Source organism: Phaseolus vulgaris, chromosome 1, assembly GCF_051622355.1.
Source record: "Phaseolus vulgaris cultivar YP4 chromosome 1, ASM5162235v1, whole genome shotgun sequence".
In the NCBI taxonomy this organism is placed as follows: Eukaryota; Viridiplantae; Streptophyta; class Magnoliopsida; order Fabales; family Fabaceae; genus Phaseolus; species Phaseolus vulgaris.
Genome location: NC_143498.1, coordinates 6854085 through 6871110, shown reverse-complemented (window position 1 = coordinate 6871110; position 17026 = coordinate 6854085). Strand labels below are relative to the sequence as shown.

General features: G+C 26.8%; 1 protein-coding gene across 1 annotated transcript; it reads right to left on the bottom strand.

Moving 5' to 3' along the window:
• Positions 1-4460: 4460 nt before the first annotated feature.
• LOC137815414 (ethylene-responsive transcription factor SHINE 2) lies at positions 4461-5626 on the bottom strand. Its single transcript, XM_068618552.2, has 2 exons — positions 5436-5626; positions 4461-5173 (listed from the first exon to the last, which is right to left on the bottom strand). The coding sequence occupies exons 1-2, from the start codon at positions 5513-5515 to the stop codon at positions 4678-4680; spliced, it is 576 nt and encodes a 191-aa protein (XP_068474653.1). The 5' UTR covers positions 5516-5626; the 3' UTR covers positions 4461-4677.
• Positions 5627-17026: the final 11400 nt, after the last annotated feature.

Genomic DNA, 17026 nt, shown 5'->3' with positions numbered 1-17026 from the left:
CACCAAGTATTATCTGTCTTTCTATGTACACCAAGTATTCTGACCTCTCCAGGTACAATGTTCTAATCTCTCCCTGAGATCATGGACCTCTCATTACAATGAGAAAAACTCTCGTTCAAAGAGAACAAATAAGGCTCATTGGGTATACTTCACAATGGTGAAGTATTTACAATAGTTACGCTCAAAACTCAATCTCACATATTCGCTCTTCACTAGCGGATATGAAAATATAAAGCACAAGTCTAAACACAACTACAAAAGGCTTTTTTTTTACACTTGAATGTTTTATATGATATGTGTATGTACGTCATTATTGTGTTATTCATCCTTAATGTCTTTATATAGACTTCTAGAATGTGTACGTTGAAACTTTAGGGTTTATTCAATTCTTCATATAACCTTTAAACACTAGATATAGAAACATTTTTTCTTATTGATCTTCACGTGTATGATGATTTGTTGTACTCATTATTTCATTTTGACTTTGTTTCACAAACTTGTATCCATTAATGATATAGTCAGGTCATTTACGAATGTTACTAGTTCAAACAAAACTAAGTTTCCCCTCGTGTAATATAGAGACCTAGGTTGAATCCCTAAAGACGCATCTCATACATTTCCATTACTTCATATTCTCCTTAAACAAATTAAGATTGGAGAAAAAAAATTAATTAAGAAATTGCATCAAACATAAAAGCAAAAATAGTAAATAGTAAATTAAAACAAAAGGCAGAGCAAATGAGAACAAAAGATAGAAACTAAAATCAAAGCAATTGAACAAAAGAACTAAATTAAAATCATAATAATGAAATTGAATACTAATGGAAATAAAAAACTAGAACTAAAATGGATAAAGAAAATAAGGTTGTAGTAATGAAACAAAAACAGAAAATATATCAAATGGTTCAAATAACACATATTGTAAGACTAAATTAAAACTAAAATATAAATTTTGAAGCAACAAGTAAAACACAAACAAATTCAAAATTTATAAAAACTAAATGCAACTATCTACTGTTTAAATCATTATCGTCTACTAGATCGTCTAAAAGTTTTTACAATGAAAATTTGAATGTCTAATCAAATTGTAAATGACAAAAATATAAAAATGTAGAAATTGTATATGACAAAAATTGTAAACAATAAAGTTTAAACACACAATATAATTCTTCAAAGCAAGAAGCAAGAAATGAAGATGCAGTTGGCTCCAAAAGGGGTAGAAAAAAAAACACAAAATCTAACAAATAATAGATAAGGATAAAGAGAGAGAGAAATACACATTAAATTTATACTGGTTTATCCCACAACAAGGGCTATGTCCAATCCCCTTGAACAACTCACTCAAGAGTCTTTCACTTATAAAAGCATTCTACACTTCTTCAAGTCACACACATATTCTCAACCTCTTAAGGTTCACGCACTATTCTTAATTTTTGCAGGTTCACCAAGTATTATCTGTCTTTCTAGGTACACCAAGTATTCTAACCTCTCCAGGTACAATATTCTAATCTCTCCCTGAGATCATGGACCTCTCATTACAATGAGAAAAACTCTCGTTCAAAGAGAACAAATAAGGCTCATTGGGTATACTTCACAATGGTGAAGGATTTACAATAGTTACACTCAAAACTCAATCTCACATATTCGCTCTTCACTAGTGGATATGGAAATGTAAAACACAAGTCTAAACACAACTACAAAAAGCTTTATTGTACACTTGAATGTTTTATATGATATGTGTATGTACTTCATTATTGTGTTATTCACCTTTAATGTCTTTATATAGACTTCTAGAATGTGTATGTTGAAACTTTAGGGTTTATTCAATTCTTCATATAGCCTTTAAACACTAGATATAGAAACATTTTTTCTTATTGATCTTCACGTGTAAGGCTTTTAAAATAATTCTTCATCTTTCTCAAATATGAATGTTGACACTTGAATCTTCATTACTTCAATATTTGCTCAATATGCCATGTTGCTTTTCTTATTTAATGCGCTTTTCATGTTGCTTTTCTTATTTAATGCGCTAAAAGCTGGATAAGGAAACTTATGTTTTGGTGCAGTTTGTGTTAGTCAACTCTTATGAAACATTTCAAAATGTTTCTTTAATCATATTTGATGTGAACGTTGAGACTTGAATCACTTCTGCCTTTGGGTATCACTTTCTAGTTTTATTCACCATTTCTTACGTGCTAGACGCTCAATAAGGAAATGATTGCTTCTATGTGATCTTCGTGTCTTTAATTTGTATTTGAATTTCAAATACATCCTTCATTTATATGAACTTTGTCCGTTGAGTTTTGATTATCTTTGGACTTAGATATTTCCATTTTTGTATTGTTAATCTTCTCTTTCGTATTAGACGCTGAAATAGAAAAGTTTTGATGTACATCTTTAATTCCCTTTGATAGCTTCTAGAAAGAAAAGAGTATTAGTGAAAAATATAAGGTATCACTAAAGCAACATCTTTTAATATTTATGAATTATTTAAACTTTCTTTTTTAGATATTGCACATTTAAACCACATTCAAAAAATTTCTAAGTTAATATTAATTCAAAACATTGAAGCATAATTATATTTAATCTTTTAAGACTTTTACAGTGTAATAATTTTTACACAAATTCTTTCCAAAATCATTTAATTTTATATGTCGCTTGTATATATGACAATTTTAAAACTGACATAAAGAGTCTATTTTAACCATCATAAAAAATGTTTCTTGACGAGGTTATTCCTTACACTTGATGTTCTCGATCTTTGGTCTTTGATAGGAGTACCTACAATTGCACCATGATGCTCTAATCAATTCTCGGTCAATACAACGAGTATATAGCAATAGTAAGATATTCATTATCTTTTATCTTAGTGTATTTACTTATTTATATAAATCGCATGGGGTCCCTACCTATACATATAACTAGAGTAGGCTCTAAATCATGAATAGTCATTGATTCATTCGATACATAAAAATTTATCCTCTTTTTGACGTTTTTGTTTTTTCGTTTTCTTAATAGTAGTTTATGACTTTTTTTTACTGTGTGATACTTCCTAATTATGTGATTAAGCTCTTATCTTGGTTGTCATATACTCGTTGAAGATGTTGCTGAGATGCTAAGACGATGATCTTGGACACTCGAGTAGTACATAAACAATAAATATTAATAAAATATTTATCTTAATAAAATACATAAAATTATCAACATGAAAAATTAAAGTTTAATATTTATTTTGTTTGTTTCTTAAGAAACAGAGAAAAATAAAAAAATGAATGTAAAGATTATTTAATTGGAAAATTAGATAATAATAATAATAAATTAATATAAATAATTTATTTATTTAATATTTATTAATGATAATATTATTTGTATTTATTTGTTATTATAATAAATTAGAAATATATTTATAATCAATTATAGAGTCATATGATCATAAAAAAAATATTTATTTTTTCTTATTTTAGATTATGTAGTCCTCATTTATTCAAAAGTTTATATGGGAAAATGGTAAGAGTTGACTTTTGTGATGTTTTTGAGGTGAGTTGATAGAAAATACATTATGCAGAAAGAGTCTAATGTTTGCCCTATTATGTAGGAGACATTTATTGATTGGCAACTACTTGAATCACAACTCCCTATCCTATTAATTATGTCCATTTCTTCTTTATCTTATTGTGTAGACTTATTGCATATGCTAAGTGTAGACCACATGACTTTCATACAAACAAGTCTCCAGGTTATGCTTTAATAATTGGTCTCATTAAATCTTTTACTTGCATTTCATATCAAGATAATCATCTCCTCAAAATATATTCAAAATGTATAATGCTAACTTGTGTTCTATAAATTCTAAAAATATATATCAAAATATAAAAAATGTTCAACAGTTTTTCTACATAGTTTATTATGATTCACTAATTAATAAGAATGAATTATCCACCTGTATATATAAATTCAATACTCTTCATTTCTAGATATATAGATTCTCAATTTTTTTTTATATTGTTAGTAGTCGCTATCATACCACTCATAATATATAGTCTTATGCACGAGTTAGCAGTCTAGACGTGAGGAGTGTTGGAGATCTCACAACGACTAGAGATTAGAACCTTTCATAATATATAAGTGGGTGCAAACCCCACCCCATGAGTCAATTTTATGGGGTTGAGTTAGACTTAAAGTTCACTTCTTAATATGGTATCAGAGTCGTTTCGAGCCTATCCTAACGAGTGTTTGTGTTAGACCTATTGTGTCACCTGCTATCGGGCCGCTATCGGACCACCCATAATATATAGTCTAATTCTTAATGTATATTTTTATGTTTTTTAAATTTCAAATTTATTTGTATTTTAAAATGTTTTACATTCAACATTGATTTTTCTTCTCAAATAACCTGAACTCGTTTTCATCAAATTATTTATATATTAAAAGGTGTGTATAACATAGAAACATAGATTAGATTGATTAAATTCTTCTGCATGATTTTTCCACATGTATTGCATCCCAATACATTAACATCATATAGCAATATGATGAAATTGTCAATATTACACAAGCCAAAAGAAGCATATGATAAAGATAGAAGAAAATGGACATGCTGATATATATATTTCAACACCAAATTTTCCTTTTTGCTGTTTTTTTTCTTTCTTAAAACACTAAAGCTTAATTAATTACTTAACCACAGGGATAATAATTCCAATTAAGAAGCTCATCAATCATCTGCATGGCAATTCTATCTTCTTCATCTTCTTCTTCACCATCACTAGCACTTTTTTGTGGAGACCCTTCTGATACACTTGACTCACTCTCTGCATGTTTCTTCCCAAGCTCCACCCTGACTATCCAATTGGAGTCTGAATGTGGTCCTGCACCCTTCTGCCACACTCCAATGTGGGAATTGTCAGCATCCAGCCTGAGACATGTGAGGGATGGAGAAGGGTCTTTGCAGCACTTTTTCAGCTTTCTACTCAGATGCTCAGCAAGAACATTGGGAGATGAAAAAGGGTCTTCACAAACAGTGGCAGTGGTGGTGGCACCTTCAGGCTGATTCAACGGTGGTGCAGGGAAATTGGTCTTGGCATTTTGACCATTCATCAAAATGGCTGCTTTGTCATATGCCCTTGCTGCAGCCTCTGCTGTCTTGAATGTCCCTAGCCACACCCTTCTCTTCCTGTTCATTCAAAACAATCTCAGTTAACACATAAACTTTGAACTCATACTATAACTATAACATATTTCTAATCATTCAATGTATCAAAAAGAGTTTTCCAAACGTGTACACACTCATTGGAAATTTGTTGAGAAGTGAAAAATCACGTCTGAGAAGTAGAAGCTACAAGATATACGTAACCAAACACAGAACAACAAAAGATCATTTCCTAATAACAAGGAGATAGCAGTTGAAAGTATGAAGTATGTGAAGAGGTGATTACAGCAAAGGGTGACGAATTTCTGACACCCATGAGCCCCATTGGCGTTGCCTCACTCCTCTGAACTTCTTTGCTTGTACCATGGCTTTGTGTGTGGGTGCTCTGGGTCAGGAAAAAGGTACTTTAAAATGAAGACAACCTATGTACGAGGTTTATGACATAGTATAATGCCAAATGTTGAAGACTTATATAGTGAGTTTGTGATAACTTGTGTGAGACTTATATATATAGATTGTTGATTGATTGGTGGGAAAATGTGGTCAAATAATTACCCAATGTTATTTATAAATAGAGTAGGAAGAGTTGGCATTAACAAATTATAATAATATATAAGTAAACTTAAATTCTTTTTTTAAAATTCTTTTTTTCAAAATTAAGTTAGATTTTAAAATTACTTTTTCAAAATTATTTAACTTTTTCTGTTTTCACTTGATATGTTTAATTATAGATTTTCTTATTCTTCATAAATGTCTATTTAAAATTATTGATCATAGATATTAAACCCATAAAAAATTATTAAATAAAACTAATTTTAATAACAAAAAAATAATTATATATTAACTAAATTAAATGATAAATTAATTATTACTAAAATTAATAGTTAATTAGATAATAATTTAGAAACTATTATTAACGATAAAAATTACTTTGATATTGATAATTCTTTTAATTTCTAAAATAATATTTAGTTTAGTTAATATATAATAATTAGTTATTTTTTTAAAAAAATTAATTTTTATTTAATAATTTTTTATAGTAAAGTGGTATAATTTATGTAATTTTTCTAAACTTTAAAATATTTGTATAGTTATTAAGAGAAATATGTATAGTATTATTTTCGACATAATCTTTTTTTTAGAGCATTATAACAAGTATTTTAAGAGGCTTATGTATCTCTACACTAGTGCATTTAATTGAATGAAGTTAATTTCTGTTTTTTTTTTATCTTCCTTATAATTTCATTTGAAGCTTTGCAGTTGCATTAAAAGTTTCACCTATGTGTGGATGAGTCCCTAACTTCTTAACAACTTAAATAAATGAGCAACACTGGTAGGGTTACCTTTCCAACACCCCTAGCTGTGCTCCAAACCAAACAAAATAATAGTAAAATTTTCTCTTCACTTTTAATCTACCAATTTTTTTTATTACATAATCATAATGGAATGTTTTATTTTTATTTTTTCAAACAGTAAGATATCTATTACATGTTCATATTTTATATATATATATATATATATATATATATATATATATATATAATATCATTGCTTTTTCTAAATTTTTGACAAAAATCACAAAAAATATGGATTTAAGAGAAAAAAAATGAATTATATTTTTTTATGCTCAACAAGGCAACGTAAATTGAAAAGACAAGGTTAGAAGAAAACAAGTGATTCAACAAAAATATTGGTTAACTTTTATAGAAAATCATAAAATTTTATGGATCTCACTCATTATTTAATATGTCTCACTTGTAACTTTTGTAATTTTTAAATAAATTTTAAATTGTTACAAAATATAATAAGTAGTACTCCTCATATATATCTATTATACTGCCTCTAACTTTTGTTTTTAAATTAATTTATTTTTTTTATGAAATGAAACTTAATACATATTTCTTATGAAATTAAAACAACTTTGTACTATAATATTAAATATTTATCATAAATTCAAAATATTTTGATATATTAAATGTTTACAATTACATTATATTGAAAAGGTCATATATTTAGAATTTAACTTCCGCGTTGCTTATTTTGTGGGTCGATTTAATGATGTTGGCAAGTACGTTGACTTTACGTCTTCATCTTCAACCATCTTGTGATTCTATAACACATTTATTACATAAATTAATATTATTCTTTATTTATTAAATTCTTATTTTTTTAATTTAAAAAATTCGCAATTTTAACTTTTTTGTGTGTGAATGATTATGTCGGTTGAAAATCTAACAGCACACTTTTAGTTACGTCTTTTTTTCTAATTAATTATATTGTTTTATCCACAATAAACTTAAAATCCTAAACAAGATTTTAATTATTTTAGTTAAGTTATTGACAAGAAAGTGATAAATTATACGTGAATAATATATTTATATAATCTAACTTTTTAATACATATTTGACTAGGTCCATGGGTCTTAGTGATTGATTACCTTGTTAATCAAGTTTTACCTAATAACGACATGCTAAACACGATAATTAACTAATAATTGCCTTATTGATAAATTCGATGAGTTGAGACATATAGTCAACCAAAAGTTTGACCCCATTATAAATTCTAGGAATATTTGGACTATGCACATTACATTTTAATTAATTAAAGTATTTTCAACGATATTTTAAATAAATATGTTAAATTTTGAATTTAATTAGACTAAAATACAATACAATAAAATATATAAATTAAGGATTAGACTCAAATCACAAGTTTTATTAATCTGGAAATTAAAATAATAGAATATATAAATATTACAAAAAATATTAAAATAACAATTAATTTTAGAAATAAAAAATAATTATGTATTAAATAAATTATATACTATTTTTAAATTAAAAAAATAACAACTAATTTAAAAAGAAATATTTACTATATTATCTAAGTTCAGTACAAAAGAATCATTAAATAAAAACCAATTTTAGAGACAAAAAATAATTAGTTGTTATAGTCACAAAATTAGAGACTATCTTAAAAACAAAAACAAAAATTAAATTTTTTTTGTTTCTAAATTAGTTTCCATTATTGTTAAATAGTTTCTAAATTGGTATCTAATTAGATACCAATGTTTTAACTACCAATTATTTAAATTCTAAATTTGATAGCAAAAACTTTGGCAACTAATTAAACTAATTAGATAACAATTTAGAAATCATTTAACAATAATAGAAACTAAATTTGAAACAAAATGTTTGTTTAGTTTCTAATATAGTCTCTAATTTAGTCACTATATCAACTAATTATTTTTTTGTCTCTAAATTTAGTTTCTATTTCTTGATTTTCTTGAAGTGGTTATATATTATAAAAAAGTTAAATTAATTTTTAAATTGATATTTAACATTGGTTATCAAGATTTCAACTATTGTTTACTTTATATTAATTATTTTAAATTTTAAATAATTAATAATTAATTTATATATTAATAATAAATACTAATTTATTAATTAATTTATAAATTTTCATTAATAATATTTTTTTTAATTTATAAAATAATATATAATTTAATTAATATAGTAATTAATTATTTTTTATTTTTAAAATTAATTATTATTTAATAATTCTTTTATTGAAAATTAAGAATCATATAAAGTATAACAAGTAGATGAAAATTGCAATTTAAATAAACAAAATATAAACAAAATTACTCTTTTGTTTTTGTAATCTTGTGAACAAGATTTGATAGTTGGACTTTTTTTGAAAGAAGGTGGGGATTCATCATCCTTAGACTATTTTATTACTTTATTTGCAAACCCACAAGAACAGAGGTGTCCATGGTTGTAGCTTCTCGTGCTTTTCAATTTATTGTTGGAAGGGACGAAATAGTGGACTTTCAATTTTCAACGGGTGCCTTTTATTTTTTTGTTTTTGTTTTTATTTTATGATAAAGAACACTCCAAAATGCATAATTAATGTTTTGACAAATTCTTTCTTCATACTCAACAACCTACATTCATCATTCATCACAATCAATTCAATCCATAAAATATTCCTTTATTTTAATTAAGTTTTTATATTCGAAGAAACCATAAGATAACAACCAAGAATAATAATTTTTCGAATTTGCTTAACATTTATTTCTTGATGGATAACAAGAAATAGTTTTTTTTTATTAATAAAGGAGTGTATAGTATGTTCCCATCCACATACAAATTTAAAGACTGTATAGCAAAAAATAATTAAAAGGGTTAAATTTTTTTTTTTCAGTACTAGGGAAATTAACTTTTATTTTTAATCTAAAACTTTAGATCTATTGATTACTTGTAGTAGAAAAAACTATTAAAATTTGTTCTTACTAATTTTTTGGTAACAAACTGATATCCAATGTGAACTAAAATGTTAAAATATTTTATATTAACTTATTATTGACGTGACTATTATAATATTATACAATAAAAAAAGTTTGTTTGTTAAGTAAAAAAACATGTGATCTTGCTTTTTTTTTATATGAGAAACAATTTTTTTTTCTTCTTCTCCATATATATATATATATATATATATTAATTTTTTTATGCTTTAAGTCTCATGTTCCATCAATGAATTCTTTATCAAGAAAAGCTACTTTACAAGTATTATTGCATTGTGTATCTCTTTTAAGAATTCAGTATCAATAAAAAGTTTATCATGTTAAGTTTAGATTAAATTAATTGAATGAATATTGTGCATGTTCGTATTAGAACTTTGATGTAAAGGTGAAAATGGAGTCTTGTGTCGCGATATTTAGTTTGATTAAATATATATGTAAGTTTGAGTATAGAACAAATTGAAATTTAGGGTTAAAACTTGTTAATAAAATTAAAATTTATAATATTCATAATGAACGGTTGAATTTCCTTAAACACTTGAATCATAATGTGATAAGTTTAGTTTGTGTTCTACGTTGAACTATTACTAAAAGATGTTAAATAAATATTTATTTATGAATATCAATTTTATAGTATAGATTCATGTGTGGTCTATGCTCGATGAATGTTATGAATTAAAATGTATTATTTAGTGTAAATAGATTCATATATACATTATTAAATTATTTACCAAATTATTTACCGTATCTTACCCTTGTGTTTGTCGTTGAATTGAAATCCTATTTGTGATTATGTTTTATAGCATATATTAATGTTGGATAGCATATATTTGAGATTATGGTCCAAGTTGAGCCTTTAAGAGAATAAATTCAATGTTGGATTTGAGTTTCTTATTATATTTTGAATGAATGTATATAATTATCCTAGGATTTATTTGAATTAGTGATAGTTTTATATGGACCATCTTTTGGATAAAATAATATAAGTTGAGAATAAAATTAATAAGTAAAGTTATATTATTATTTTTTAGAATGTTATAGTGTGTGGAATGAAATGTATATCTAAGTGTTATGTTTGTTAAGAAATTTAATATAGTCGAACATAATATATTGGTGATATATTTACTTAGAGTTCAACAATGTTTAAATGATAAAAATGTTAGTATTTTGTAGGACTTTCTTAATATATATTATAGTTAATATATACGTGATTCGAGAATATATATATATATATATATATATATATTAAAAAAATCATGAATTATGAAATACAAATAAATTTTTAAAGAAAAAAATAATTAGTTGATATAGTGACTGAATTAGAGATAATTTATAAATTAAAAAAAAATTAGTTTCTAAATTAGTTTCATTATTGTTAAATGATTTTTAAATTGGTATCTAATTAGCAATCAAGATTTTTCTAACAAATTTAGAATATAAATAATTGGTAGTTAAAACTTTGATAGCTAATTAGATACCAATTTAAAAATTATTTAACAATAATATAAACTAATTTAGAAATTATTTTTTTTAGTTTCTAAAATGGTGTCTAATTTAATTAATATAACAACTAATTATTTTCTTTATCTAAAATTGATTTCTATTTCATTATTTTCTTTATTTATATATATATATATATATATATATATATATTTTACATGTGTCTGATGGTAAGATGCAGAATTACAATAATTTTCATTATTTATTTTTGTATGAATGTTTTATTGCAGACCTTAGTATAATGATATATTTCTTTTGAGTAGTTTAACTGTGTTATTGTTTTTGTGATGACTTGCTATGTATTGAATACATGAGACGCATGTTCAAACTTTATTATTTCATTTTTCTTTCTTTTATCACACGGACCATGCATATATATAGATTTATGTTAAATTTAATTTGTTATGCATACTCTTTGTTAGCAGTTTTAGATTTTTTTTTTTTAATTAGAGTAAGAAATCAAATTATTATCATCATCATTTTTTCATTTTCATATATATATATATATATATAAATTTATTAATGTGAATGTAATATTTCTAATAAAAACCTTCACTATTATCACTATTACTTATTAAATTTGTAAAAAATAAAACTATTGTTATTATTATCATTATTTTTCTTATATATTGAATAAAACTAATAGATGATTGAGACACTACAAGAAAAAATGGTTTTAATGAGGGTTTATTTTTACATTAAAACCTCCATTAAGTCATTTACCCAGGGTTGTAGTTTCCCCCGCTAAACCATCTTTGGGGAATGTGTTTCCCAGGGTTTTTTTAAACCTCAGGAAAAGTCTTTCAAAACTCTTGTTAAATACCATGGGTTTAAGAACCTCCGTAAAATACCATGGGTTTCAAAACCTCTGTAAAATACCATGGGTTTCAAAACCTCCGTAAAATACCATAGGTTTCAAAACCTCCATAAAATGTTTTAGAACCTCCTTAAAAAATACCATAGGTTTCAAAATTATGAAAATTTGTTTTTTTTTATTCCTTTACCATTTAGGCATTCATGTGTTTTTTAAACCACAATTATTTGTATCTATTGTATTTATTTATCTATGTTTGTTAAAGTATTTTTTTCAATAAATAAAAGAAATAAATGGGACCAAGCTTTATCTTCAGCAACATCTTAGGATGAAGATTAAGCAGAGATAAGTTAGTGTTTAACAAGCTTTTTATTTATTTCTTTTCTCACTAAATTTTAACATTAAACACCATGCATACAATAAATCAACAACTCGACGATGATCAAGATAAAGTACACATATCGGTCCAAAGATTTATTTTGTTCCGCTTTATTAGTTCAAAAAGATTACTTATATCAATAGACTACATCATTCTTCAAATTTATCTCAAGAAAATTCAGTTCTCCGAAAATTAAATTCATAAAAACTTGAAGGACTAGACTGATATTAAAACAATCTTTTGAGAATCAAAATATTAATCTATTGTAATAATTAACTTTAAGCACAATACTCCCTTCAAAGGTATCCCAATTTCTAACCTTGACCAAATTGAACGTGGTCACCCCCATAATATCATGTTGAGCAAGTCCCAATAATTCTAACCCTTCCTCCCCACAAAAATAGAATCAATTCATGTTTGACTAAACAGTATCAAACGCACATAAACCCCACGGGTACAAAACCTTGACTAGAGAACCTCCAAACTACAGCAGTAGTAATGCATTAGAAGATTCAATGATCATTAGGCACCTTAATCTTATCTAATAACACAAAACACCTAATAAAAGCACTGAAAAACATTTAAGAAACCAAAAACAGTGAAATGAACGTAAGAAAATTAAGAAAGAAAGGTTAAAGCATAAGAGAATCTGAATGCATATATGAAAGGAAATGAATGCTAAGAAATAAAAATCTTGAATGGCACGAATGCATTGAAAATAGAATTGAAAACATGAAGAAATTGAATCTAATAGAAAGATTGAAGAAAACAAAAATTGAAAAGCAAGTAAATCAGAAATTGAAATGGATTATATTGAAAACTGTATATTAACTGCAGAAATGAGAAACAGATAAAAGCATGCGTGTTACAATTAAAAAAAAACGTGTTATACTTAGAATTGGAAAATACAAAAAATATACATACATTTGGATAGGAAAGTGAAGGAACAAAAGGAATGGAAGATAATGATTTAAAGGTCCTATCATAGACAAATGCTAAGGAAATAGAAGACAATGGGAGAGAACAACTATCATGTTCAGCTTTATATATAGCTAGTTCATCTAGTTCATCTGTTTAACTGGAACTTGAATTGGAATCCTGAGAAGACTGAAACAAATAGTACAGAATTGAAAACAAATGTGAAAACATAATGACTGGAAAAACTGGATCAGAAACAGTGAATGAAAACAAATGGTTGGGATCCTTTTTTTTTTTTTTTTTTTGAGCTGGAGCAGATTTAACTATGAACCTATAGCAACCCTTGTACAATAGCTAACCATGGATCAAACAAAGACCATCAAAAGGAGCCTACAGGACTGCCTAATCAACAACTAAAACCAAACAGATTATAAAGCTAATAACCGTACTGGCTATAAGCTTTTCAAAGCTCTCGGGCCTCCACAGATAAACCACCCTTTACTGTAGCCTGTGATCAATTGGTTAGAATTACTTCTTACATAAATGCTGCTCTAAAGGACTTGAACCTGCAATATAAAGTTATTAGAAATCTAGCAGCTTTTGGACTCAAGCCACCATAGCGTCATGAGCAGCAAGCAAACCCTTTCTTACACATGTACTATTTGGACTCAGATTCTAACATCTCCAAGCCTCTCTTATTCCAAGTACCATAAACCAGCTCCATGCTAACATAAACTTAACTCACCTTTGACCCCGCACTCCCCTCTTTCAAGCCACCAGAACTTGACATACCAAACTTTTGTTCCTCCAACAAAGGCAACCTTACAAGCAGGACAACAACACACCAACAGAACCACCACTCCAATTAAGCCTTACCTCTCCTACCAACACCCTACTCCCATCACCAACTTCCGGACCGCACCAGGAACCTCCAATCTATTCCAAAATAGCCTGCATAACAACCAGACCATCCACCTCTCCTCACCCTTTGGCTAAAGCTTTGAACTCTAGTACCACCAAAGATAGGAGAGCCACATACTGCACCTGCAAAGGCCACATCGCCCCCTTCAGTCTGAAATGGCGTCAACATAAAAAGAGCCCTTTCCCCAGCCTTACTTCTTCCAATCCACCCAGACCATCCCACTCATACTATTCAATTCATTTTTCATTATTTTACCCATTCTATGTGTATAATTCTACCCTACAATAATTTTGTCAATGCGTACACTTCATATAGAGAAAACACAATGAGCCAAGAAGCACAAATCTAAAAATAAAGTTGATAGTATCGAAAGCGTAAAATCAATGCCAACTGAAGAAATCGACAATGGAAATAGAGAAAGGATAATGAAAAAAAGAGCAAAATAGATGGTGATGACGGTGGTGTTGCGTTCGCCGGAGAGAACAATGGTGGTGGAGCGTATAGGGGCGTGAGAGAGAGAATATGTAATGAGAAGAGGAAGAAGAAACCAATTACCGTGGTGAAGCAGTAAAAGCAGGTCGTGGTGGAGGAGGAGAAACAAGTCCGTGATGGAGGAGGAGAAGCTCTGTGGTAGAGGATGAGAAGTAGCTCTACCATGGAAGAGGAGAATAGCTCTACGGTGGAAGAGGAGAACAATAATGAGCTTTTTAGTCAAAAGTTGGAAAAAGTGTGAGTATTTTCTTGAGGTTTAAAAATACATCTTTGGAAAAGTTAAAAAAAAGAAGATATTTTTTCTTTTTTTATTAAAAATATTTATATAAAATAAATAAAAATTAATTAATTTTAATTAAATAAATATTTAAAATTAAGAATATTTTTAAAAAAATTTATATGTTTAAACTTACACTTTCAAAAACTTTAAGAATTTAGTTATCAAATATATTAAAATTATTTTTTAAATTATTTTTTTAAAAAAAGTTTAATTATATTTATTTATTGAAATTTGAGAAAATTTAAAATATTTTATTGATGTTTTACAATAAACATTTCAAATTTAATGAAAATTAAAAAAACTCCATTATTTTAATGAGATTTTAGAATAAATTAATGAAACTTAACAAAGGTTAAAAAGTCTCAACTATTTTTGCAGAGGTTTTAAAATAAACCTTTGAAAATTAACTAAGGTTAAAAAACCTCTATTATTTTGCGGATGTTTTGAAATAAACCTATGGAAATTAATGAAGGTTAAAAAAACATCAGTTATTTTGCGAAAATTTTAAAATAAACCTTTGGAAATTAATGAAGGTTAAAAAAACCTCCGTCATTTTGCCGAGGTTTTAGAATAAACCTTTGGAATTTAAATAAGGTTAAAAAACCTCCGTTATTTTGTTGAGGTTTTAGAAAAAAACCTCCATTAATTAAATTAAATTCTAAGGTTATGTTAACCTCCGCTAAATAACCTTCACTAAAACCTTTTTTTCTTGTAGTGAGAAAAGTAAGATAAAAAATTGTATTTATGAGATTATAATTATTCTTTAATTTTGATTTCATTTTCATGAAAAGTCACGTATATTATTATTGAATTTTATACATTTATATTCTAATATGTGCTCATTTTCTAATTTCAGAAATTTAAAATTATAGTTTAAAATCTAATAATACAATATTAAAAGAAATATCAAACTTTAAAATTGTTACTGATGTAAAAATAAAATGTCAATAATAGCATTGATTATTTTATTTTAAATAAGGAAAAGTTAAAAAGAAATATTAGTCAATTCTTAAATTAATTAATATTTTTTAGGAAAAAAATTCAAATTAAGATATCAAACCATAAAAACCGATGACTAATAATAAAATAAAATATACTCTATTAATGAAAAAAATCATTTCATTATTAATAAATATTTTTATAAATAATATAAAAATTACTTTCAACTTCATAAAAAGACAAGTATTATCTTAAATCTTATTTCATTCTAAACATTTAATTAAATTTAAACAATAATAATAATAATGAAAAATAATATATCAATAATTATATAAAAATCTTTTTTGTTACTAAAAAAATCTCCATATTTTCACTTGAAACTAAAACAATTTTTTTTAAATTAGCATATTCAAAATTGTCAGTTCACTTTACATGTTAATTTTCTCATTTTAAAAATGAAACCACCTAATAAATTTAAAATAAACATTTTCTTATGATATTTACTTTATTACATGTATAGTATATGGTTGTAATGAATTAGGCCACAATTATATACAGTCAAGTAGGATTTTGATAACAAGGTCGAACACATATCGATCTCTTAAAATAATAACCACTTAAATATGAGTTTAACATAACTAATATACATTCAAGACTAATATAAGGATTAACAGTGGTATATACACTAATCAAACTCATCAACTTAAAGGCCCTACGACTCTATAAATAGATTGATCAAAGTCATGGGAATGTATACATTTAATAACATTTATCATACCAACCACCGAATATCGAATATTGACTTGAGTGTTAGATGATCTTTCACAGGTACCTCTTTCTCTCGCACATTCCAACCAAGATCCAACCCTTTTGACAAAGAATTTGAGACTTATTAGTGAAGGAAAATACCTTCTTAACCTATATAAGAACAATTGGCACCCACCATGAGGTTGAGAAGGACACATGATAACTACGAGAAACATGACCAATGAGAAGAAGACAATAGATTCAAGAGTAACTAAAACTAAGCATATGGCCCTTCTCTTGACACTTCAATGGTAAATGGTCGTGATGAAATAGAAGAATGCGGAAGAGATTCACATCTTGCGGCAGGAGAATGAGGAGATGAGGAGAAGGCTCACGGAAGGAACACATTAAACTCTCGAGAATGAGTTCGTCGGGGTACCCTGCCAAGAAGGTACCACCCCCTGATGCACTTCTCGTTGGCCATGACCTGACCATTGGAGGCTGGTAATCAAAAAGCTGAATCTTGGTTGAAAACTTTGTCCCACACCTTAGAACAATAAGAGGAGCCCACTGACATCCCTTTGTC